Source organism: Salvia miltiorrhiza, chromosome 1 (assembly GCF_028751815.1).
Source record: "Salvia miltiorrhiza cultivar Shanhuang (shh) chromosome 1, IMPLAD_Smil_shh, whole genome shotgun sequence".
In the NCBI taxonomy this organism is placed as follows: domain Eukaryota; kingdom Viridiplantae; phylum Streptophyta; class Magnoliopsida; order Lamiales; family Lamiaceae; genus Salvia; species Salvia miltiorrhiza.
The window spans coordinates 72,642,290-72,668,733 of record NC_080387.1 but is presented as its reverse complement, the minus strand read 5'-3'; the positions used below and the strand labels follow the sequence as shown (position 1 = coordinate 72,668,733).

General features: G+C 32.7%; 4 protein-coding genes and 1 long non-coding RNA gene across 5 annotated transcripts; 2 read left to right on the top strand and 3 right to left on the bottom strand.

Annotated features, from left to right (window-relative positions):
* Window positions 1-824: 824 nt before the first annotated feature.
* Window positions 825-2,623, top strand: LOC131006049 (uncharacterized). The gene is made up of 2 exons (XR_009095403.1): window positions 825-1,160; window positions 2,358-2,623. It is a non-coding gene; the product is annotated as an uncharacterized LOC131006049 (long non-coding RNA).
* Window positions 2,624-8,852: 6,229 nt separating this feature from the next.
* LOC131006010 (uncharacterized) lies at window positions 8,853-10,753 on the top strand. The gene is made up of 6 exons (XM_057933162.1): window positions 8,853-9,154; window positions 9,793-9,865; window positions 9,962-10,119; window positions 10,229-10,304; window positions 10,413-10,463; window positions 10,584-10,753. The coding sequence occupies exons 1-5, from the start codon at window positions 9,002-9,004 to the stop codon at window positions 10,427-10,429; spliced, it is 477 nt and encodes a 158-aa protein (XP_057789145.1). The 5' UTR covers window positions 8,853-9,001; the 3' UTR covers window positions 10,430-10,463; window positions 10,584-10,753.
* A 180-nt stretch (window positions 10,754-10,933) lies between these two features.
* Window positions 10,934-12,553, bottom strand: LOC131006028 (uncharacterized). Its single transcript, XM_057933183.1, has 2 exons — window positions 12,077-12,553; window positions 10,934-11,106 (listed from the first exon to the last, which is right to left on the bottom strand). Exons 1-2 carry the CDS (start codon window positions 12,408-12,410, stop codon window positions 11,090-11,092), a joined length of 351 nt encoding a protein of 116 aa, XP_057789166.1. The 5' UTR covers window positions 12,411-12,553; the 3' UTR covers window positions 10,934-11,089.
* A 1,929-nt stretch (window positions 12,554-14,482) lies between these two features.
* LOC131006027 (uncharacterized) lies at window positions 14,483-15,508 on the bottom strand. Its single transcript, XM_057933182.1, has 2 exons — window positions 15,005-15,508; window positions 14,483-14,696 (listed from the first exon to the last, which is right to left on the bottom strand). The coding sequence occupies exons 1-2, from the start codon at window positions 15,330-15,332 to the stop codon at window positions 14,680-14,682; spliced, it is 345 nt and encodes a 114-aa protein (XP_057789165.1). The 5' UTR covers window positions 15,333-15,508; the 3' UTR covers window positions 14,483-14,679.
* Window positions 15,509-16,418: 910 nt separating this feature from the next.
* Window positions 16,419-20,040, bottom strand: LOC131005888 (rop guanine nucleotide exchange factor 5). Its single transcript, XM_057933000.1, has 7 exons — window positions 19,352-20,040; window positions 19,065-19,181; window positions 18,260-18,414; window positions 17,947-18,021; window positions 17,555-17,845; window positions 17,106-17,462; window positions 16,419-17,005 (listed from the first exon to the last, which is right to left on the bottom strand). Exons 1-7 carry the CDS (start codon window positions 19,548-19,550, stop codon window positions 16,517-16,519), a joined length of 1,683 nt encoding a protein of 560 aa, XP_057788983.1. The 5' UTR covers window positions 19,551-20,040; the 3' UTR covers window positions 16,419-16,516.
* Between the last annotated feature and the right edge of the window lie 6,404 nt (window positions 20,041-26,444).

Below are 26,444 nucleotides of genomic sequence, written 5' to 3'. Positions count from 1 at the left end.
AAGGCGTCGTGGAAATTTAAGTGCATGTCCTTTTCAATTTTCATTTTTTCTACTAAAAAGCATATGTTAAATTCATTGGAATTCATGCATGTTTCGAGATAATTATTGTATCTTTTGTTCCATAGAAGCATCTATTTATTTAACATTGTGTAAAAGTTAAATTTGAAAATATATCAACAACTTGGTCCCAATTATACTCCACATACATCAATTATTCGCCACCTTAAATATTTCATTTTATTATTAGAATTCTAATTATGTTTGAATCTAGGTACCACGCCTAGTTGTTCATGATATAAATATTTTATGGAGGCAAATAATTAAATTCAAATAAAGTACAAGATAGAATGACAAAATACGATACCCTCATATCAAGTTTTTCTATTTTTGGAGACGAATTAAGATTTCTTTTTTCAATCAAAATGTAAAATTACATCGATCAGATTTAATCCAAATGACAAAGTTGAGACACCAAAAACACTTTCTTAGTGAGTTCGTTGATTCAAGTCTCACAGGTACTTTGAATATTGGGTAGATTATATTGAATTCTTTGTGACATTTCCTAATTATTTACATATGGGAAATTTAATATGAAATAAATCATTAATTTAACCCTTTGAAACCAGCAGATACATTCGGCGAATATGTGCTACACTTCCTTAAATTTAACGAGTCAAGAAATAAATTATTTAACCCTTTGAAACCAGGACAAATATTTGGCTAAAATTTGCTATTAATTTCTCAATAATATGCAATTAAATCTGATGTTGAATTCAAAACTTATTTCTAAGTAGATCACTTTTTTGGGACGAGTTGAATTCAAAATTGCATCAAAACCAAATGGGAACAGCTGTATATAGCTCAATTTAGTCAGACTTTAGAAAAACTTTAATTTCTTTTAATTTGGCACTACACACACGCACACACTTATATATAGATGTTCATGGAATTGAAGTTTACAAAGCTGCACCATTTTATTCTTCTTCTCATTTATAAATTTTTCTTGGTATTTGTGTTTTTCTTGAAGCTGAGGAAAATAAAATTAAGAGCCATGTCTAGTAAATATGTAAAATGCTTGTTTTTGTTTCTCATAGCTTTTATTGCCATAGATCATCACCCACAGAGCTCTCAAGCCACAGCTGCTATTCTTAATCAACAGAGTAAGTCTCTTTATATTCTGTTATAAATTAGTCGAGCTTGAGCTTGAGTTCGAGTTCGACCGCGAGTTTAATTTGCTAATTAAATCTAACATATGATGGTAGATGAGCATTTTGAAATGTGCATATGTACGTGTTCGTTCCACAAAAATGTGCACAGTTGCAATTTCTATTCTTAGAAATTATCCTTTATTTTTTAATCTTAACATTTCAACTTATTTACAACAAATACTAATTTGTGAGGCTTTTTTCTTCGCTCATAACTCTATACCTCAAGTTTGCCAATTTTTTAGTTTATATCATGACCTTTATTTTTTGCCAGAAAATACATGAGTTTAAGATTTGATTCTGAATCGTCTCACGACGGGCAATTTCGCCTAAATCCAATCTGAATAATCCATTAATTAAGGGATCTAAGCGAAGCTGCGAACCAATAATAGGGTGAAATATGACAATTTTTTTCAAATTCAATCTGAATAGTCTCACGACTTGCTATTTTTCACTGCAACATTAATTGGATCTGAGTGAAATTGCCCGTCGTTGGACGATTCAGAATCAACCTTAAATTTATGTATTTTTATTGCAAAAAATAAAGGTCATCAATGGCGGAGCTAGGAATTAATTTTGGAGGGGGCTGAATTTGTACGGATTTTTTTTTGATATTCCGTATATTTAAGACATTTTTTATTAAAAGATGAGCATAATAGTAATAATAAAGAACAACATTTTCGTAGATTGTATAGTTTCAATATATTACAAATTAATTTCAATACATTACAAAGTTTTTTTTTTGTCATTTCATACATTTTTAGGCATTTTCTATTAAAAGACAAGCATAATAGTAATAATAATGTATAATATTTTTATAAATTATATAGTTTTAAACAACACAATTATCCTTAAATTAATTATATATAGAAGAATATAATAAGCAAATCAACTTTTGTAAAACAAATTTCTTTTATAATATGGACATATATCTATATATATTAAAAGTTTTTTTAAAAAAAAGAGTGCACTCATTTCAGGACTGAGGGAGAATTTGTTTTTGTGAAAATTATAAAATCATATAAAAGATTAATAATTTGAATGAATCTTTAAATTACTAGAATAAGTAATTTTTTATTTATATATATGACTATATTAGTAGCTAATGTTGTTTTTTATATTTTATTTTGGAACTATATATGGATTATTCAGGAACATTCTCGAACATTGGATTAGTGTGCCACTGTTGTGATGAAGCAAATGGGGAATGCAAAGACAAATGGGAGGGCAACTGCCAAAACAAGCTTAAATGTGTTCCGTGGAAGCAATTTTAGTCAAGAAGTTGTAATATTATTGTCATTTTTTTCATATAATATATAATAACAATATGAAATGCATGTATATCAAATTAATGCGCATGTGACACGTAAAAATAAGGCATAGAAATATTTATATTATTGAAAGTTTAAATTTAATATCATTAGATTAGATTAATATATATTGTTCCGAGCTAGTATTTCTATAATCTCCATGCATCGTGAATGTGGTATACTAACTAACGAAGCAGATTTTCGATCGACATGCAAATTGAATTCGACCTATAATTGCATATTCTCGCCAAAATATCATTTTTCTGGGCTATGTATTGTTGGTAGGATTGTAAATGAACAGAGTTATCCGTAAGTTATTCGAGATTCGGTTAAAAAAAATTCGTTTGGAGCTCGATTCAATAGTAAACGGGTTGAGCTTGAGCCATGATTTCGTACTCGATCATTTTAATTATCTAGTCGAATTCGAGCCTGACAGCACTTTGACTTGTCGAGCTCGCGAACATGAAACATGTTTACGAGTCTGTTTATGAATCCTCAGTGGAGCCTTCAATCGAGTTAGTGCACGAGCCTTAAATAAGTCGAGCTCGAGTAAGATATTAATTTAAAAGTTTTTGCTAAATATTTTTAACGAGTTCGAACTCGAACATCTTATATACGAACATCTAACGAATTGAGCTCGAGTTCAAGCTTGAAGTCAATATTATCAAGCACCACCTGAACTGAGCTCAGACTCGATGAGTGGGTGGCAAGTCGAACTTGATAAGATAAAAATTCAAATCAAGCTTGAACATCCGAATATTTAAACGAGTCGAACTCGAATCTATTAGTATTCGGCTCGGCTCGACTTATTTCCAGCCCTCCCTATTCGTATGACAATTTCTGGGCATTATAAGATATTTTAAGTTTTGGATATTCATCAAATCTGTATTGATTCATTTGATTTCTATTTCCTAAGTTATTTAATTATAAGTAAGCATCATAGTACTGAAATAGACACTCATCCATATAAAGAGTACCTCTCAATTTGTTTTGTTATTTTAATCGCGGCAAAGAGATAAGCACTACTCATGATCATGATATCTCTTGCTTTATCGTAGTCGTACTGCTTTAATTGATCACAATCAAGTCTATATATCTATTAATTTGAGATTCTTCACCTCTACAATATTTCACCTTGTAATATTAATTTTGCGATCAATTTAAAACTCTCTGCTTTTTAAAATGAGAATGATATAATGTGCATGCTAGGCTACTATCTAGATTAACAAATTATAATGACAACTTCTAGATTTAAGGAAATCCAAGAGCAGAAGTTCCTATGGTAAGATAATAATTATGAAAGAATACAAAAAGATAGTATAAAAATAATATATCTTCCATGAAAAGATAATTAATCAATCATTACTTTAATATTATCATACTATGTGACTAGGAAAGAAAATACAATCACTACATTATAGGAAATCACTAGAGAACAAGACATCATCTTACACGTCCTAATTTAAACAACGAAACGCAACTCAGATGGTAAAATATTTTCCCTCTCTAATAATTAAGCTGGAGGTTCGAGTTACCATAAACGAAAAATAAGAAACCATTATTATTCCTTTAAAAAAATTTCATGTCCTAGTCTAGTGAATGACCATATCTAACAAAAATGCAAATCACATTAAGTATTGCAATATGTGCTAATTAATCGACTAAATGTCTATGCTCTCTTGAATATGGACCTACCTACTTATAAGCTATATATATATAACATTATCTTACGATATCTTATTTGTCTTAAAAATACTAAGCAAGAAGTGGACGCCACTATATATATAGGTGGCCCAGTTTGATGATTTACAAGATGAGGACAATGATCCAAGAAATTAAAGTGAAATAATTGACGTTATTTCTTTTGCTTTTCTATAAATGGACCCTTAATTTTTTTGCCAATTGACATTTTTGGACTCGTAGAATAGTCCTTAATTTTTTTTTTTTTGAATTGCAAATCACTCCGATGCAGACGAAATATCTATATATAGCACACAAATGTGAAAAATATAATACACCACACTCAAATGAGATTGTAGCAAAAGAGAGTTTTGTGGTGCCTGAAAATATTAAACCGCTTGCATGAATCACTTGGGAGAAATAAATAAAAAGTGCTATGCTTAATTTGAAATTTTACCGAACTAAACTGCCACAAATTTTCAGTAATATATATATATATATATATATATATATATATATATATATATATATATTGGGTGTGGTTCTATAGAGAACTACATTATTTGTGAGAACGGGAGAACCATCAAATCTAATGCATCCACTGTAAAAATTAATGCATTCGCTGTTAAAATTAATGCACTAAAAAAATAAAAAAAAAATGCTCCCTTCAGGATTCGAACCCAGGATCTGCATTCATCCAACAAGATGATGCATCCACCGTAGATCTTGATGATCGAATGGCTGAAAATGGTTCTCCGGTCTTCTTTTATTTATGGTTCTTTCTTGAACCTCTCCCTATATATAGGGAGAGGTTCAAGAAAGAACCATAAATAAAAGAAGACCGGAGAACCATTTTCAGCCATTCGATCATCAAGATCTACGGTGGATGCATCATCTTGTTGGATGAATGCAGATCCTGGGTTCGAATTAATCTTGAAGGGAGCAATTTTTTTTATTTTTTTAGTGCATTAATTTTTACAGTAGATGCATTATTAGATTTGATGGTTCTCACGTTCTCACAAATAATGTAGTTCTCTCTAGAACCACACCATATATATATATATATATATATGGTGTTTGGTTTACCTTATTTTCGATTAATTTTTAATCGCATGTCAATATTAGATTTTTTTACGAAATTTAAAGTTTTTAAAGAGACGTTAAAAGTTCAGACTATATTTTTTTAAAAAAGTTTAAAGTACTGACCATAAATTATACTACTACTTAATTAAACGATCTAATTGTTAAAATATGACCGCAACTTTCAGTGCTCCATAAAAATAGGATTATATGTTACAAAATTTAAAAATGATAACTATAATTTCCACTTTTTACATTTACACTACTATATGTCCCCATTTACACTATATCCTCATTTATAGTAGTGTAAATGTAAAAAATAGTACTTATAATCCTCATTTTCAAATTCTGAAACATATAATTCTATTTTCAAATTTCGTAACATATAGTCCTATTTTTAAAAACATTAAAAGTTACGGTCATGTTTTAACTATTAACTCTAATTAACTTTATAAAAATCCACATGATTTTTTTTATATATAAAAAAAATCCACATGAATTAAGTAATTAATACATGTCGGCCGGATTTTTTGGTGATTGGATAAATTGGGCGTAATCCAAATTGCAATCAACTGAAAAGTTGACTATGTTTTTGCTGTACATTAAAAGTGATATTGCTGAAGAAAAATTATTTAAATTATTCAAAGAATTAATAATGATGTATAAACCATGAAGACTGTCTTTTTAAATTAATTTCTTCAGAAATCTTTTGATTTAATTATTTCCCTATTTATATTGTGGCTTTGCAATGTAGTAGGCTATAAAATGCTTTCTCTTTAACCAATAAATCGGTGTTTATCAAATCATGTGTGTGTGTGTGTGAAAAAATGGTGGCTCCATTCCTCATCAAAGGCCAAATAAACAGGAGGAAAAAAATAAAGCAAAGATAAATACGAAAAAGAAACATATAAAAAAAAAAAACTCAACATATTAAAAACAGATCTACATGATCTTTTTTTTTTTTTTTTTTGAGAACAGATCAACATGATCAAAGATGCGACTAGATAGATAGTTTTGGACGACAATTCGAAAAGAAGTTGAAGGGATTAAATTAAAGTAGAATCAAAATATATGCAATATAATATTATCATGCACATGCTGAATTGATGATCTCTTTCCTTTAACAAACCAAATATTATCTTTAAAGATTATTCGTCAATGGAAATATACCCCTAAGAATAAAAGTTATACCTTCTTCAATGCCTGGTTTAATTTGCTTCCATCTGTCTGCAGATATGAAATCAGAAATAAAGAATAATTAGAAATAGAAGAAGGAAAAATACGTACCATATATAAATGTGTCGAAAATGTTTATAAATTATCAAGACAAGAATCATATTTTTAGGGTAAATTATATATACTTTTGTCTAATTCATAGTTTCTACGAGGAGAATTTTAGGACGATTTAATTAACTAAAAGCCAATCTCCAATATTGATATCTTTGTTATCATTAAAAAATATAATTATATTGCATTAATATTCCAATTATATACTAATTTGTATAATAATTAAAGAACAAAAAAAATCTTCTTCTAAGAGCAATAAAATGATCCGAATATAACATTTATTATTATTATGTATATATATATATATAAAGGATAATCTAGAATCCTCCATAAGAAGAGATTTCTAGCTAGGGGAAAAATAAAATCCAAAAAATTAAGTTGAAGACATCGTCGCATGTACGAAATCAAGTCTTTCTTTAATTCTTCTCTATAAATCAGATTCCCCCCATAGATTCGTTAATGAAATATACCCCAAGAAAAAAAGGTCCTAATCTTTACCGATCACATGGTTATTCGAGCAACATTTGCAGTAAAAAGAATGGAGGAATTAATAGTCAACTGTTTGAACAAGATTATGACATGGACAGCCGAATATATGACTGCTGTCCGAAAGGCGTAGGGTTGTGGGCTGGGGCTGGGGGTGGGGGTGTGTGTGTGGGGGGGGGGGGGGGGGGGGGGGTAGGGGGTGGCAAGAAGATAATCCTAGATAACTGGATAAGGTTCTCTCCCTATGTGGAAACATATATATGCATGCAGATAGGTCAAAGATTGTTTTACTATACATATAAAAAATTAAAGCTTAAAAATATTAGTTTTAGCACTAATTGGGCCTAGTGTGATTGGATTCCTCATACAACTTGGTTTTACGTACACAAATTCTCATATGCAAACGTTCGTGTCGTGTCGTGCAGACACTGGCGGAGCTACGTGGATGGGGCTATCACTCTCCGCCTTAATTGCCCCCCGGTCGTTGGGGGCTTGGCTCTGGCTCTGCCCCTGCCCGTAAATACAAGTCACTCATATATTTTAAAAAGACATTTAGAGTATGTGAATGGTTCGCGCCATACAAACGTATGCATATATAATATAGAAGACTTTCTTGTTGTTTAGATAATTGTAAGGATCGGTTAATTTTATCTTTTAATAAAGAAGATATTACCTATAATGTTCCATTTGTTTGTATATGTATGTATATATATTTGCATATCAATTGGATAATTGGATTATGAAGTCATTTCTACCGAATAAGACTGCACATTAGATTAAGATTGGAATATGCTATACCAAAACTGGTAAAAAGCTTACCTTGATAGATATATACATGAATGTGAATCATACGATTTTAGGATTAATTAAATGCAAAGGTAATGTTTAAAATTAAAACTTAATCTGTTAGAATATCCAATTATATGAGATTGGCCAAAATTACACTTATTAATATGAAGTTTATTACTAGAGCTATAACATTTTTTTTTATATAACTATAACTATAACAAATTAACAATTCAAAATGTAGCAATTTTACTCCTTTTTACCTCAAAGATCAAAACTATTTGCTAGCTATACTTTAAAATTTTACAAGGGTAAAATTGTCATATCCCTACACGACAAAAAAATGTGCGTTTTGTATGTCTATTATATGTGGAACTAGCTAGTGCATGAATCTAATTATCTCATACATTGAAGGCATAATGTCACTACAAAAAAACACGGGGATTACCGACAGTGATTGCCGTCGGTAATCCCAAGAACGGTACCCCATCGAAAAAATCATTACCGACGGCAAACTGCCACCGATAAAACCGTCATCGGTGATGACATTACCGACGACATTCTATGCCGTTGGTAATTACTGACGGCGGTGCCGTCGTTAAGTCCCACCGGAGTACCCGATGGACTGCCGGGTTCAATTTCCATAACATCACCTCCAAGAAAGAGAATGAGAAATTAAAAGGAAAAAGAAATTAATTAGGCATTTGACTCTTACCACTAAAGCATGTAGACGAGAACAATTTGAGTTTCAACACCAAGTGAGAGAGAGAGAGAGAATAACATGAGGTTTGCAATTGTCAAAGGGCACAAGTGGGATCTCGATTTGGTAAGTGAGATTTCATGTAGATCGGCCAAAATATACTATTCGGATAAATTTGATCACAAAATTAAATAAAACATTTTAAATTGGTTACCATGATCTCATGCAAAATTAAATTCGAAAACAGCTATAAAATTAAAGTAGGAGATGGAATAATATTTTTTACAATATCTTCTTCTCTCAAAAAAGGGTATATCTATAAATATGGGCGATAGAGCCTTTCATTTTCCACACACACAACTTCACGTGTCCTCTCCCTCTCTACCATCTTCTCTTCTTGCATCAAATTCTATATTATCTTATCCATATATACCTCCATTAATTTTACTACAATTATCACACTTGAAATGGATAGAGCAAATAAGCAAGTGGGATCTTCTTCGTCGTCGCCGCCGCCGTCGTTCGCCGTAGATCTCTTCGGTCCTAAGGACTCATCCTCGAACTCTCCGAACTCCACCGCAGGTTACTTTGGATCAATCTTTGGGCCACAAACATCCATGGTAATTTTCACCGCCATCTCTTACTTTTTTTTATCGAGATACAGTGAACGTATAAAGTTATTGCATTCGCTGCGAAATTAAGTATTACTAAAAAATATTGAATTTCTGCCATCAAGATAATGTATCATCACATTCTCAATTTAGAATCTTCTCCTACATATATCTTTAAACTAATTAATGGTATCTTGTTAGAATAAATTAAGTTGTGGAATCTTGTTTAACTTAGTTACTTAGATGCCACTTATAGTAAAAAAGACGTTTTTAATTAATTAGTACGTGAGAGATGTAATGTGTGTGTATATGTGTATTTATATACTAATTAAGTCTAGATTCACAAGCTAAAGTCATAAAGTTTTTTTTCTTTTTCTTGGTGGATAATAGGATGCATAGTTATGGGAAGAAGATGATCAAGAATATTGGTAAATGTATATATCATAAATTTAAGAATTACATATCTAAAGTTTGTGAATATTCTCCCATTGAGATATTTTTACTTTAGTGCTAGGATTAGAGAATATTCTTGTACAACATGCATGTATTATTGGACATCAGTATCACCATGAAAATGATAAATCAAATGGTTTTAAATTTATTCAAAATACCATCTTTTTTTAAAGAAACATTTTTAAAAAATTCAGGTTCCTGGAAGAGATCCCTCTCCCAAAGACTATGCATATGCTTATGGAAATGCCAAACAAGAAACAGCTACAGGTTTGTCAAAAAACATCTATATATTAAAAATATTTTTTTTTGAAATCATCAAATCAAAATATATAATTACTTGATTAATTGTTTCTTTTACATCAGATTATAAGAATGTGAAAGGAAATCCAGTTAAGAAAGGTGTGAATTCGAGTTATGATGAGAATGGAAGGTCAATTGAACCCTGCTACTATAATTCTTCCATATATTATGGTGGCCAAGAAATTTATTCTCCCACATCTCAGAATAATCCTCCACAAAATGTAAGTTTGTATTTATTTTTAGAAATATCAAGAAAATTTAATTTATAATTTTTGAAAATTTTCTATCTAGATATTATGAAATTTATGTTTATTTTTGTGTCAACGACAGTTCAAGAAAGATGGAGGAAATGCTGAGCAAAATGAAAGCAATTCTAGTTGTGCTCCAAGAGGAAATTGGTGGCAAGGTAGGAAAAAAATTTCCCCCCTTGTTTATGCTAATTATTTATATATTTTATTTCACTTTTTCAATGAAAATTTGCTGAAAATTACAATTTATAATACGTACGTTGCAGGATCTCTATACTATTGAGGATCTAAAATAGGAATTACTAAAAAAGAGAAAGGTAATTCAAAGGAAAATTCTTCTTCTTAGTTTTACTTTTATATATGTGGGATAATATTAATTTATCTTTTGATATTTGATGCTAACCGGTTGTTGCAACTTTATTCTACTTTGTTTGTAGGAACCACAAGCATTGTGCAGAGGGGGCATAGAGAATTAGAGCAGATTAAATAATTAATATATATTATAATTAATCATTGTAACATTCTATTCCCTTTTTAGTTAAATTGCACTGTATAAGTATATATGTACCTGGTTTATATACTAATATGAAAATATCCGCGGTTTTTTAATATCGTTTCTTAATTTTTATCTCGTTGTTGTTCTGTTTAATGAAATTAATATATTATATTATCGTGAATAATATAATATTTTTAAAATAAAATAATTAATTTTTTAAAAGTAAAACTAAATTTAGAGCATGTTTGGGCTACCATTTGTTAAACAAAAAAAATGACTAGAAATTTCCAATAGATAAAGGCAGTCGTGATTCTTTATTTGTGTTGTTATTAATTACATTATTAATATTTAGCTAGATGAAGTAGTTAGCTGAGGATACACGATGCCATCACTATTAATTACTTCAAATCAAGTCTTCATCATCCAGAAATTCCTTCGATTCCAAGCTCAAGGCAAAGTGTAGGCTGAAAAAAAATTGCATTGAAAATTAATTCAATAAAAGAACAAACAATGCTTTAAAACATAAAAATGAATGAATAAATAGATAGATAGCTGTAAGAAAAGTTTGAGGATATATAGTGAAGTCGGGAGCCTCCATTTATTTCTAGAGTGAAATAATAAAATGCTTACTTTTCTAGTGTAAAGATGAAAATAGCAATTTTTACAATTTCACCATTATTATTGATTATTCGTGAGTCGATCATATTTTATTTATAATTTACAATCACAAAGCTTTCAGATAAATTAATGATAAAACAGTACTTTATATCAAAAACTAATTATTTTTTATCTTTGTTATTTTTGTTGCTACTTTTTATTTTATAATGGCAAAATGAGTAATTTGATATATTAACTCTGCATACATTTTTTTAGGGGCAAAGTTTGGATGTTAATAGGGAAGTCGTTCATTATTTCAATGTCTCCGAAATATTCTATTTATTTCATTAATAATGACTCACTTTTTTTTTCCGTTTGTTCCATTAATAATGATATATTCCAAAAAAAAATATATCTGACAAAAAATTATGAGCTTCACAACTTTTATCCTTTAATCGCTTTTACAATGGGACGGAGGAAGTAACATATATCATGCCATATTATAACCGATCGACGTTTACACTAGTGAAATAAAATACTTATTAATACTCCATCCATTTCACAAATACATGAACATTTTCCCATTTTTGGCCATCTCATAAAAATATGAACATCACAATCCCTTTACTTTTAATTATCTCTATTTTTCATAAAGTGGGACTCATTCTCTACTCACAATATTTTTTTATCTAACATCTAACATTTTTAGAAACTTGTATCACTTACAAATATTCATATTTTTGTGAGACCGAGAAAGTACTTAAATCATTAATTTTTTTTTTGTTTTGTTGTGCAAATATCATTAGTTAATTATAGAAGAGTATGTGAAAGGCTAACCTCCACACTTGTATCCGACGGGCCTATCGGCAAAGTTGCATCTCTTTGGAATGGTCAATGCCACCTCCGGCTTGGCTCCGGCGCTCTTCGCGGTGTTCGACAGCATCACGGCGCACATGCATTTCGGATTCTGCCCTATTCGCTTCACCTGAGCGCAGCAGCTCGCCGGAACCGCCACGTTCGGGTCCTGCGCCGCCGACGCGCACGGGAGCAGCTTCATCGCCTCCGCATCCGGCGTCGAATTCGGGCACTCGCCGGCCGCATCCGCCGCGATCACGGCAATTGCGACGAATGCCAGAGCAAAGAGCCACTTGACTGATACTTTCATTTTCATGACTTGAATTCGTTATTGCTGTTGTTGTTGTTATTGTGATTTTGATTAGAAATTTGGTGTTTATATAGTGTTAGAATTAGTTGGAGGAATTAATTGATTTGGAAATGCACCATATATTATAGTGGGGCGGCCACTAAAAGGGGAGCTCGAGAGTTGTGGTGTGGCACTTGGATTATTAGTAATTGTTGATTATTATTTGTGGCGATTTGTGCAATCTGTATTGGATGTTTGTTTTAGTCATCAAATCATAAGGTCGAGTGGTGGAGCGTATGGTTTAATTTCTCAAGAATGTCCCTTCACCTACTGCCCTCTCTCCGTTCACTGAAAATATGATACTTTTAGTAGATATAAATTTTAATAAAATTGATTGTAATTTTTATGTAGTGAAAAAAGAGTCTCGTCATTATATAAAATGAGTGATTGAAATTAAATTAAGTATAATTTTTTTGTAAATAATATTCACTCTATTCCATCTGACTTTGCTTAGTTCTTTTAGGCATGACTATTAAATAAGGTAAATTTGTAGTGTAAAATATGTGGGTGTTATAGCGCCAGCTCGAGCTGGCACGGAGGAGGAGAGGCGGCGCTGGTGTGCCGGCATGGCTCGTGTTGAGCTCGTCACTTGGTGAAGTTTTTATTTTGAATATTTAAATTAATGCAATTTTTATTTTATTTTAATTAATGCAGTGTTGAGTTTTCCAAATAAAAATGAATATTAAGCACCAGACTAACTTCCATGATTTAATTATCTTATTAGAAAAACAGAGACAAAGAGAGAGAAATATATTACTCCCTCCGTCCCGCGAGTCTTGACACGTTTGGGTTCGGCACGGGAATTAAGGAGTTGTAGATTAGTGTTTTAAGTGTGTAATTAATAAAGTATAAAATTGATAAAGTAGGAGAGAGAAGGTAATAAAAGTGATAAAGTAGGAGAGAGAATATAATAAATGTGATAAAGTAGGAGAGAGAAGGTAATAATTATTACCAAAAAATGAAAGGTGTCAAGATTCGTGGGACGGCCCAAAAAGGAAAACGTGTCAAGATTCGTGGGACGGAGGGAGTAGTATGTATCACACAAGAGAAATTAATACAAATATTTTGTTACGAAGGTAACTCATTATTTCTATGATAACTACATTATTGAAGGCTAGAAAAACTAGCTCGAGACGCAAGCCAACATAAAAATAAATTGAAATTACGCATCGATCTTCTTCATCCAAGCATGGGCTCATTCGAAAATGTAGCCTGCAAAAATAAACCAATAAATAAATAAACATGTAAGGTGAGTTATTATTAGATAGATCTATTTTTAAAGTCGAGTTACATATTTGTTGAATTTAATAAATTAATGAATGGTCAATGAGATCTAACTCAATTGACAAAGCTGAGGCACCCAAAAATTCTCCTTTGTGAGAGGTCTTGAGTTTAATCCCATCCGAATCACGACGTCTGAATCTAAAGCTTAGGCGGCAGGACGGTGGGAAGGTGGGCGAGTGGCGACTGTGTGTGTGAGAGTCCAAAGATTAGGGTTTGCTGCCAACTTGTTGTGAAGTAGGTTTAGGGAGTGTTTGGGTTTTTTCGCAGAAAAGGCATGTTGGACCAATATCTCATACACAAAGCCCATATTCAAAGGATATTTCGTGGATATTTTTGCAGGTAATTTTCACAGGTAAACAGGTTTTGCGGGTATGAATAGTAAGTATCCAAACTCGTACCCGCGAACTAAATGGATAGTGAACATTAACCACGAAGCTATTTGCGGATTCATGGATATCAAATGCCCCTCAAACCCGCACTTATTAGGGTCGGATACTCGCAGATATTCGTTACCCGCGGTTTAGATACCTATTGTAATTCTAATTAAAAAAAAATTCTTCTTTTAGTATTTCAATTAAGTAGTTTAACTGATTAATAATTGTATTGAACGGACGGTGTGATTATCGGACTAGAGTTGGAATATGGGCCTCTAAGCTTCTGTTGATGGATCATTGCCAAAACCAAATAAAAATGAATATTAAGCACCAGAATACTAACTTCCATGATAAAATTATCTTATTATAAAAACAGAAACGGGGAGAGAATAGATAAATATATTATGCTATCGCGCAAGAGACATACAAATATTTTGTTACAAAGGTAACTCATTTATTTCTATGATAATTACATTATTTAAGGCTAGAAGAACCAGCTCGGGACACAAGACTCTATCCCATAGACATAATTATAAATTGAAATTACGCATCGATCTTCTTCATATCCCAGCATGGGCTCAAGGCAAAGTGTAGGCTGCAAAAATAAACCAATAAATAAATCAACATTAATTCCTTAAAACATAAAAACGAACAACCATTCTCAGCTTCTTCGATCATCAAAATCTACGTTTAGATGCATCATCTTGCTAGATGAATACATCGCCTCAATTCAAAAACTCTAGGAAGCAAAAAAAAAAACTTTTTTCAAGTGCATTAATTTTAACAGAATGCATAGTTTTCACGAAAAAACATAGTTCACATGATAAAATGAAGTACTCAACAATATATACGAGCACGAGTAAAAATAAAATACGAGATTGAAACACAGAGAGAATGGCTTACGTCCACACTTATATCCGACGGGTCTATCGGCAAAGTTGCATCTCTTCGGAATGGTCAATGCCACCTCCGGCTTCACGCCGGAGCTCTTGGCGGTGTTCGACAGCATCACGGCGCACATGCATTTCGGATTCTGCCCCAGCCGCTTCACCTGAGCGCAGCAGCTCGCCGGAACCGCCGCGTTCGGGTCCTGCGCCGCCGACGCGCACGGGATCAGCTTCATCGCCTCCATGTCCGGCGTCGACTTCGGGCACTCGCCCGCTGCATCCGCCGCGATCCCGACGATCGCGAGGAATGCCAGAGCGCAGAGCCACTTGATCGACACTCCCATTTTTCTCAACTCGATTTTCTCGGTGATAACAATGTCGTTATTGTTGTTGTTGTTGTTAGTGATGGTTTGTAATAACACGAGATGGCGTGGTGTTTATATAGTGCTGAGTTTTGGGAAGGGTTTAGTGTCGAAATTGGACGAGTGGAAATCCACCATTTTAGTGGGGAGCTCAAATAAATTTAGTGCATGTAGCACTTAGAATTATTAAAAATAATAATCGATTATTGATTAAGTGTCGAAAAAGCCCCTTCACCTACTCTCATCACTGTGAATGTAACTAATTTTGGCATTTGAAGTGGAAGAAAGATCATCTGTGCAGTCGGATCTCATCAGAAATCGGCCGTCGTAAAGCAGTGGCGGAGCCAGAATTTTGTATTCGGAAATGCGGCAAAAATAATTACATATTGATAAAATTATAAACATAAAAAATATTTAATAATAAAAGTAGTACATTCCATAACATTTTTCAATTTTAAAATTTATATACTTTAAAATATAAAAAAAAATTACATAGTTTTCTATTTTTTTGATGAGTCTTCATTTGTTGAAAGCGACTGACAGCCTCATTATTAGGAACTTGTAGAAACATATACTCTCTCCGTCCCACTCCAATAGTCTCATTTTTCTTTTTGGGATGCTCTACTCCAATAGTCTCATTTCTATTTTTGGTAATGGTTTTACATTACAAACAATATGGTCACGCACACCTTTACTCACTTTTACACTCAAAAAGCAAGTTTGTTAATCTCCGTTACCAAATGAAACAGGACTATTGGACCGGGACGAAGGGAACAGTATTTTTACAATTTACAAATATGCAGTTATAAAACTAAAAATCAATAATTTGCATCCACTCAATCAAATCACTACTACCAGTTCACTATTGATCATTGAATCAAATTAATTTAGGATTTTAAGGTTTAATAGTGAATATCTTAAGTTAATAGATGAGAGAGCCAAATAGTGAAACAAGAGAGGAACTGGGGAAGACGAGCACCTTAGATCGAGAAGTAGGCGAGCAGGCAGCAGAGTTTCTATTCTTCTTTTTTTTTATGAATAAAACTATACTATATATTTATTTCCGACTTGTTGTGAACAAAATTATAATTTCGTCTGCCCAAATTTGTTAAATACAAAAATATAATTTCGTCCGCCCATTTTCAAAATCCTAGCTCCGTCCCTGACTACCTATCTATGAGCTGCGAAATCGACTCTTTCCGGATCGAAGACGAATCCTTGGCATCCAGGCTCACGCTGTTCGAGACAGCGTCAGCGCCCTCGCGGTTTAGGCCGCAGCCGCTCGCCTTCCCGTCGCCGGCAAGATAGTTCGTGAGGACTCTCTTCACTCCTATACCGCGTCGTGCTGCAGGCTTGTTGCAGCTCCCGGCCGGGAAAGGAGTCCTCTCCCCTTTCGCGGGGCTGGCGAGAGGAGGACCCGGAGATCTGCTAGGCGTCGTGTAAGCCGTCCGGTAAGGAGTGCCCGAGACGGACACCGAGTACGGGATTGGTATCTTCCGGTGAGACATCAAGCTGACGGAGCGCGCTGACGAGAGCTTGTCGGACTGCTTGTTGATGTCGTCCACGTAGAGCAGATCCTCGACGCGTGCTGCAATGTTGAACGCGAGGCTCTCCAAGACCCTCGAGTAGCTCTCCAAGATGGACTTCCCGACATCCTGACACGCGAAACGACACCATCAAAACGAGGTTTAGGGAAAGAGACGATACGTTGTTAAGAGGATCAAGCACTCGAGCTAAGCTGATTAGGATGCGGACCTTGTTGTACTGTATCTTGGTGGCGTCTAATGTAGTCTGTGTGAGCCCCGGGAATCGCTGCTTCAACGATTGCAGGAGGGTCTCGGCTCTCTCAGCGAGCAGCTCCCTCTTGTCACCGTACGTCACCAGATCCTTCACCATCTCCCAAGATGATCTGGCGGCGCAGTGGCTCGGATGAGCTGCGGGTTTGGGGTGCTGCCTTCTACGCCACACGTAGATTGCTGCCTCCACGCGGTTCGCCATCTCCAGAGCAGCATGCTCGGATGAAAGATCGAGGCAGTCGAGCAGGCACTCCGGGGAGAAATGCTCTGAGGTGATGTAACGGTAGATGACATCCCCGAGACAAGCTCGCCCCGTCTGAACGTTGAAACGGAAGAATCATAACAAACTAACATTGTGTTTAGAATCACAGAAAGGCTAATAATAACTTGGATGGAATCAAATCAAACCTTTGGAAGAGTTTCCAAGTATGATTGTGGAACTTCCATCTCAGCCAAAGCAGTGGTGTTGATGGCAGTAGCAGCTTTGAGAATTTGATTTGCAGATTCGAGCTTGTGACTCAATAGCTTCCTCGCAGCCTCGGGCAGACCACCGGGAGGAACGCGTGGAACGGGCAGCCACCACTTCTCCTCCTGCCGTTGAACAGCTTTCTGGAAGGAGACCGATCCATCAGCTTCCGGTGCAACTATACCTTGATCGACATACCAAAATTCGGTCTTGGAAAATCCATCGAGTATTTCCTAATACGGAGGGATTCGATATATAAATGAGACAATATTCATAGCACCACCACCAACAACAACAACAACAAAACAAAGTTACAAACTTTGCTAACTCTTACAAGTAGCATGTTATCAAGTTTCTGAAGAGCTGGCAGATTAATAAAGAGATCTGATCTTGGTTGGCAGCTCATAACCTGAAACATCGAGTCGAAATCGCCAAAATTATGAGAATGCAAACTAGAAGTTATCCATTACTCAACTGTATATCAATCTATGCTTCAATAATTACACAAAAATATGTTTCCTAAAACAAGAAAGGAAAAGGGGCTCTACTAGAGAGTATATGTATCTGATTGAGGGAGGCTATACGAGCGTGGTTCTAGATCGAGTTAACGTGAGAGAATTTCAAGCAAAAAACATAGGGTTGATTACCTCAACTCTACCTCCATTTGCAAATGTTTGCCAAGATGGTTTGAGCTCAACAATATGATCACTCACAGAGAGAAGCCATCCCATCTCTCTTCGCCACATCGATCTCTTTTCGGGAGGCAACGGTTCCAATCTCCATAATTGTCCAAACACAGAAGCTACACATGAAATTTGCAGGAAAACAACTCAACTCAATGCAGGAGACAGACACAGAGAGAGAGAGAGAAGAGAGGCAATGGTTCCAATCTCCATAATTGTCCAAACACAGAAACTACACATGAAATTTGCAGGTAAACAGCTCAACTCAATGCATGAGAGAGAGAGAGAGGGGCAATGGCAATGGTTCCAATCTCCATAATTGTCCAAACACAGAAGCTACACATGAAATTTGCAGGAAAACAACTCAACTCAATGCAGGAGACAGACACAGAGAGAGAGAGAGAGAAGAGAGGCAATGGTTCCAATCTCCATAATTGTCCAAACACAGAAACTACACATGAAATTTGCAGGTAAACAGCTCAACTCAATGCATGAGAGAGAGAGAGAGGGGCAATGGCAATGGTTCCAATCTCCATAATTGTCCAAACACAGAAGCTACACATGAAATTTGCAGGAAAACAACTCAACTTAATGCATGAGAGAGAGAGAGAGAGAGAGAGAGAGAGAGAGAGAGAGAGAGAGAGAGAGAGAGAGAGAGAGAAAGAGGGAGAGGCAATAGTTCCAACCTCTATAATTGTGCGAACACAGAAGCTACACACGAAATTTGCAGGAAAACAACTCAACTCAATGCAGGAGAGAGAGAGATTACCACATAGATTTGTGATGGCATTTGAGATGGTGAGTGCAGGACAAACTCCTTTACCACTTCCTGACATATCTTCACCAAGCAACAGCTTTGCAAACCGCTCTTTCATCATCTCAATTTCTATTCAAAATTCAAAACAAACAGTTACAAACAGTGAAACTCGAAGGGCTCACTTCATAAATTCAGATTAAATTGTTCAATTATCACACACACACACACACACAGTTTGATTACAATAAATGGTGTGCAGTCCCAAAAAAAGCAAGAAAATTAAACAGCATTAAACTGACCTGAATATTTAGAACCCTGCTTTTTACCCCCGGATTTATCATCACCACTCTCAACATTCAAACAAGGCTTGCTTTTGCCTTCAACTTTCATAGAATTTCCCGTCTTTCCAATCGGCCATCCAAATTGAGTCGAAGAAGAATTATCATCGGAACTCGGTCTGCTACTACCTCTTGCCTCAGTCCCATCTTTCTTCTCCATTTAAACAACAAAAAAGAAAAGTTGCCAAAAAAAGGGGCGGAAAAACCCGCTATTTTTGTTCAAGAAAAGAGGGGCTCAGTTTGAATTCTGCCTTTTCCCGAAATGGGTTCATCAAGACCCATCAATTCCAGCGTAAAGATTCAATCTTTACTACTGTGAATGAGGAAAAAAGGCGGAATTCAAATGGAAGAGGAGTTTAAGAAGGGTTGGAGAGAGATTTGTCACATAGATTCTGGGCACAGTGATTTTATTCTCTGATAGTGTGGGGACTGTGTGTTTTTGTTGCAGAAATTTCGATTTTTGATTTTTTCAGGGGGTTGAGATAAACTGCCTTGTGTTGTGCCAAATCCAACGTCTATTTTCTTTTGTTTGCACATGGATTTGAAGCACATTCAAATTTTGGTGTATGAAATTCAAAGGGATGATTTCGACATTAAAATTCATCCCTTTTTTGGATTTTATTCCAAGTACCTCCATCTTCATTTTAGTTTTCTTTCTCTTATTTATCATTCGCAATGAGCATTTAAATCAATGTCATGTATAATAACTTAGATGAATAAACTAATTGTTTTAAATTTATTAATATTACGTGTTTAAATTTTATTGATAAACAACGAGTCGATTTATAGTGGAGGCAGAGAGACGTTGCGATTTCAAAATATCCTAGAGGTAGTTTAGTAATTTCCCATCATTTCATCTTCAAATTTTGTTCTTTTCCTCAGCAGAAGTGACAAAATCTTCGGTGGTTTCATTCTAAACTTAAATTTTAAAGTTATTACTTCATTCGTCTCACTTCAAGTGTCTTGTTTTTCATTTATGAAAAAAGTTAGTCCCAAAAAGTGAGAATTTTTTGGTTTCACATCACATTTTCAACTCTACATTACACCACTTAATAATCTAATTAACTTTTTTCCAAATTACCTAATCGAAAGAAACAGAACACTTGAAGTGGAACGAATAGAGTATTGTTTTTTCAGATATTAAAAAAATTGTTATTGATTCAAAACTTCTTTTTTATTATCATATGTATAATTTTCATGTTTATACTATGTTTAGATGGAACTTCATGAACTAGTTTTGTAGTTCCATCATTGCAACCAGCATCTTTTAAATTTAATTCTCTAATGCTTGTATTGATTACTAATTTACAAAAGTAAGTTTTACAAAATGTACCAAAAAATGTAACGTGTATTAAAAGTATATTAGGTAACAAATAAAATACTTAATTTTCTAAAGTGATGGAAACATAAAACAAAGTGCAAAATAGAGAAATTGGACTAGTAACCGAATTCGTATTTTATGTTGACTTTGGCAGATGAAAGGTTTAAATTTGAACTTGGGATTCAAAAGCTTCTTAGTTTAATCATATTTTTATAAAAGTGAGGTGGAAATTCGACCATTCACTTTTATTCAAACTATATAACGTATTTCCATCTCATCTTGTTGAAAATGTTGACAAAGTGTCACTTCTTCTAATGTCACTAGCTCAGAAGAAAATTTTGAATTGCTTTTTGTACAGCTGGTTATGAATATTTATAATGATAATGTTTTATTTTATGATAATGTAATATTTTTATATATATTTATTTAGAATAAAAATATGTATGATGTTATGTAATTTTACATATACTTATTGAGAATAAAGAACAGAGAGATAAATTATTACTGAGAATGTTATCTCTCGTGAGAATGAGAATTGATTTGAATAAGTCAGTAAAATATATGAATAAACTTATTGTAATGCATGAATAATCATTGAAATGTGGGTTCAAATCTTGGAGGGGGGGGGGGATTTCATCATATTATCTGAATACGTTATTTATGCTTTACAATCAGCTTATTCATGGATTTATACTGGCTTATTTATTATTCTCATTTATCACAAAAAATATTATCCTTGCTATAATCTAACCCGACTATATATAAAGAGCTTCCGTTGAAAATGTTAAATGTATTGAGAATTGGGAATGTGTGTGAACTCTTGCTAACAAGTCAATAATTGTTATGAACAAGCATTTTAGTTTGGGATTGAATCTTGGAGGGGATGAGATTTTCACCATATTAAATAGATATGTTTGTTCATCAATATTAATTTATTTATTATTCTCATTTCTAACAAAAATAAAATAAAATTCTCAATACAACCATATCCTATTCCCTATATATATATATATATATATATATATATATATATATATATATATATGGTGCGGTTATAGTGAGAACCACAATTATCGTGAGAACATAAGAACCAATAAAATTACTGCATCTGCTATACAAATTAATGCATCCGCTATTAAATTTAATGCATCCGAAAAAAATAATTTTTTTGCTCCCTTCAGGATTCGAACCCATCACCTGCATCCATCCACCAAGATGATGCATCCACCGTAGATCTTGATGATCGAATGGCTTAAAATGGTTCTCCGTTCTTATTTTATTAGTGGTTCTTATTTGAACCTCTCCCTATATATATAGAGAGAGATTATTGCTGAAATTGGAATTTAGGCACCTGACGTTTTGTTAACAACCTAAATAGTCAAATAACAAGAGAATGAAAAATTATAACATGCACTATTAAATATTGAAAATGATATAGTAATACATACTCTGGAGTGTTGGTATTATTAAAGCTATCATTGACCCTTAAGAATCTTAAAATTTGAAATCTTGTTTTGGAATCAAGATTCAAGGAGCATGAGTATCTTACCTTCAACTTTACAAGAAGATTTAACTTTTTTTTCACGTTTGCTTTCTTCAATTCTATACAAGTGACGTTTTGTTCTATATGTAATTGAAGAAATCGATTTTCCCATCGTATTAAAGTTGAAAATCATAATTCTCAATTAAGCAACCTCTTGTTGATGCATAAAAAAAAAAAAAAAAAAAACTATGGAATGTTAGGTGCTAGAATGTAGGTATCCAAAATGAAAGGTCTTAGGGTGTATAATTTTTCATCAAATATTATGATTGTTAGGCCCTAGCTAGGAGGATTAGGTAGCTAAAAGGGAAAATAACAAAAAGAAAATGATGCAAGTATAATATTTCTATAAATTATTTCCTTATTATTTTATTTTTTTTAACTTCGTCACCCTAGGAATCTCAAAGTTGTCCAAACATTATCATGCATCAGTGTTAAGATATATTGATTGTTATTTGACTACATTTTTCATTACTTTTGTTAAAGATTAAATTTAAGCCGCTTTTTTAATATTCATTTCGTTCCACTTATCTTGAGACACTTTGCTTTTTAGGCATCTCAGATATCTTGAGACATTTCTTTATTTGGCAAAAGTTTTACATTTCATTCACATTTTTACTTTTTTACTTATATACAAAATACTATTTTTTTAATTTTCGTGTAAAAAAAAAGGTCTCAAGATAGTCAGGACGGAGAGAGTATATTAGTTAAATGGAGTAGATAAATTTGAAATCCACAAGAGGGAAGGAAAGTTACTTTTTGGACTTGCTTAGAGGATAGGAAGGAAAGAAAGAAAGAAATATGACAGTCAATTTTATAACAAACATTCATTTAAAAAAATAAAAAAAATTCCTCACCTCTTTCATTGATCTTGTTGATAAAGTGAATAAGCCTGCGACTAAGAAATTATTGATCTGAATTTCAGAGTGCCTTTTATTCAAATTCATGCTAAAAAGTTCATAATTAAGTTTGTCTGACATTGCTTGTTGCTAAAAGAAAATAAAAAACCAACCTGTACTCGTTTTGCAATTTCGATCTCATTTTCAAATTTTTGCAAATAATTATCAACTTTTTTTAATTTTTGCAATTAGGGTACATTTTCTCAATTTTTTCGACGACTACAAAGATGATGTGGAGTACTAGAGAATGAGTAAACGGTATCATTTAATGTGCACTTGAGCACAAAAAATTACTCGAATATTATTAAACAGTAGTATTTTCATTAAAAAAAGTATTTTCACTAACAAAAAACGAAGTTTTTTAAACAAAAGCTGGTAAATGCCAACAACATAATGATTTTCTTTTAGAAAAAGCTACTGTTACTTTGAGGCTTTGAGCCCATCAACTTTATCCTAAGCATTTTGAATTTAGCCATTTTGTTATTTGTTTTTTAGAAAGAATTCAAGTGACAACTAGCTAGTAAACTACATAACGTGATTCTATAGTTTAAAATATTGATTGGTTATCTATTTAAATTGTTAAATTGCTACTTTATGCATCTCAAAAATCTTTTTTTTTTTTTTTTGCTCTTTAAAATTAGCTGGATTCCATATTGTTCATGGATTATTTAGTGATCACCTAAAGTTTTAGATTGATCATCCAATCATTTAAAATAAAAGTTCAAATTAAAAATGATGGATTTCAAATTCACAACTTGCAAGAGAATAAAATTGAATTGGGGCAATAAATAATGGGAAAAGATAAATATTTTTTTACAAGTTTAGAAGGAATAATTTGGTAATTGGTTCCCAGCTTCTCAATTGTTTTGTTACTCAGCATTTCTACTTACTACTGTAATTCTAACTATAAAAACAACAGTCTAGATTTTTATTTTTAGTTTTTTAGATGAAAAAAAAAAGAAAAAAAAAAAGAGAAGCTATTTGAAACTATTGCGTAGCCCAGAAATTGTAAATGGGCCTATTTATAGTTTTCAGTGAGTTCGAAATAATGTACTGGGCTGGGCTGGGCGGGCCTAAGTGTCATTGCAATCCACTAAGAATTTCTACATCCCCCAAAATTTGTTTTCTTTTTGGGATGGAGTTTTAAGATCTTTTTTTTTCTTTTTGATAAATTAACAATATTAAATAAAGAAATTTAAAGGTTGCGCCACAAGGAACTCGAACCCAAGACCTTTGGCCTTAGACATTAAAAATAGTTGCGTGAAAAGAGATATGAGTTTAATTCGTAAATATATGTGTTTACTCATTTTTCTTTTTTTTTTAAATTTGTTACACTCGAAGAAAAAAAAATACATTCATACTATAGTTTTCTAAGTGACTCGAACCCCCGATCTATTGATTGGAAGAGAAACGTCTTTTCGAACCCCCGATCTATTGATTGGAGGAGAAACGTCTTACCAACATACTATGCTTCATCACTGTGTGTTTACTCATTTTGAGGATTTATAATTTAATGGATTGATTCTTTTAGTTTATTGAGTGTTGGAAATATAAATACTCCTTATGGATTTTGATGCTAACAAGAAAAGGATGATATTTCATATTCCAATCATTCCAAAATCTTGGGTGACTAAACCTAATTGATTATCAATAGACTCTAAATAAAATTAATAAATTCTAAACGTGATTATAAACATAATAAACCTCTAGTTAATATATTAATGAACTACGCCACAGAAGTGGTTGTGTATATTAATGAAGTAAGGAGTAATCAACTGTTTTAACATAAGGAGAGGAGGAGAAAAAGATAAAATATAGTAAAAATAAATAAATATGTAGGAACATATAGTATTATAAAGATTAAAAACCTATATATTTATAAAAAATCAAATATAAAATGTAAGGATTAATCATCACTTTATATTAAAAACCTATATGTTTATAAAAAATCAAATATAAAATGTAAGGATTAATCATCACTTTATATACCAAAAATATACTCATATATATGTATAGAGATTCAAGTAAGAACCGCTAAATAAAATAAGAATTGAGAACTATTTTCAGTTATTCAATTATCAAGATCTATTATGGATGCATCATGTTGCTGAATGAATTCAATATTTGGATTCGAATCCTGAAGAAAGTAAATTTTATATATATTTTTTGCGAGTGTAGTAAATTTAGCAACAAATACATTAATTTTTACAACAAATACGATAATTTTAATGATTCTGACGTTCATGTGAAAATTGTAATTTCCAGCAATATACTCTTTGTCAGCAATCAATCATTATCATAAACTTATTACACATGAATAATGTTTTGTAGTAAAAGGATATTTTTAGAGAAACGGTGCACAGCCATAATTAACACATGGATAATGTTTTGAAAGGATATTTTCACAACTTATACAAATATGCTCAAAGTGTCCAAAAATGTATGGGGCAGTCCAAAAGTTTTGCCATTATTTGAGAAATTGAGCAATTATTAGTGCTGTCGTCGTCAGGTGATAATTTTTAATTCTATACTATTCTATTCGAGCTTATCTCTTATTTTGAGATTAAAAATTTAAATCAAGAAAGCCTGCCAATACTAACTTGAGATTCTATCATGAAAATAAAAACCATGTGCAACTTTATGTGCTGAGAATTAATTACGACCTAACTATGTAATTAAATGGAGTCAATACAGTGACTATAGTAATTACAACCTAACTAAATAGTAATTGTTTGGACTCAAGCATGGTACCTACAATGGGCAATAGATCATAACAATACCATAATTTACAAATTCAACAAAAGAGAATACTCCCTCTGTCTCACCTATTTCGAGGCAGTTTTCATTTTGAGTGTCTCATCTTATTCATCGAATCGAGCCGGATCGAATAGTGATGGCCTATTTAGGGGTTTAATCGAATCGAGCCGGATCGAATAGTGATGTGTTCAAGTTTGGTTTGTTTAGTATCGAACCGAATCTCGAACTTTACTTACCGAATATTTTGAGGCTCACGAGCCTATACGAACTTTCTAAATTTATATTTATATTCAAAATATTGATTATTTTATTTTAAAAATAAATTATTTTATTCATAATAATCAATATATTAATTATTTTCTTATAACAAATAAAATTAATTAGAGATTTAATACAATTATTATTAATTTTAGTGGATAAATATAAGTTGTATCTACTAATAATTTAACGAACATGTTCACGAGCTAACGAGCCGAATACTACTAAGCTCAAGTTTGGTTTATTTATTTATCGAGCTTCTCTAAACGAACTTGAACG

Excerpts from the sequence above, each read along its gene's own strand:
- LOC131006027 (XM_057933182.1), bottom strand. The coding sequence starts at position 15,332 with ATGGGAGTGTCGATCAAGTGGCTCTGCGCTCTGGCATTCCTCGCGATC.
- LOC131006010 (XM_057933162.1), top strand. The coding sequence starts at position 9,002 with ATGGATAGAGCAAATAAGCAAGTGGGATCTTCTTCGTCGTCGCCGCCG. Across the intron at positions 9,866-9,961 it reads CAAACAAGAAACAGCTACAG|ATTATAAGAATGTGAAAGGA; the intron begins GTTTGTCAAAAA and ends CTTTTACATCAG. Across the intron at positions 10,120-10,228 it reads AGAATAATCCTCCACAAAAT|TTCAAGAAAGATGGAGGAAA; the intron begins GTAAGTTTGTAT and ends TGTCAACGACAG.
- LOC131006028 (XM_057933183.1), bottom strand. The coding sequence starts at position 12,410 with ATGAAAATGAAAGTATCAGTCAAGTGGCTCTTTGCTCTGGCATTCGTC.
- LOC131005888 (XM_057933000.1), bottom strand. The coding sequence starts at position 19,550 with ATGGAGAAGAAAGATGGGACTGAGGCAAGAGGTAGTAGCAGACCGAGT. Across the intron at positions 18,022-18,259 it reads CAAATGGAGGTAGAGTTGAG|GTTATGAGCTGCCAACCAAG; the intron begins GTAATCAACCCT and ends TCGATGTTTCAG. Across the intron at positions 17,463-17,554 it reads ACTTGGAAACTCTTCCAAAG|ACGGGGCGAGCTTGTCTCGG; the intron begins GTTTGATTTGAT and ends TTCAACGTTCAG.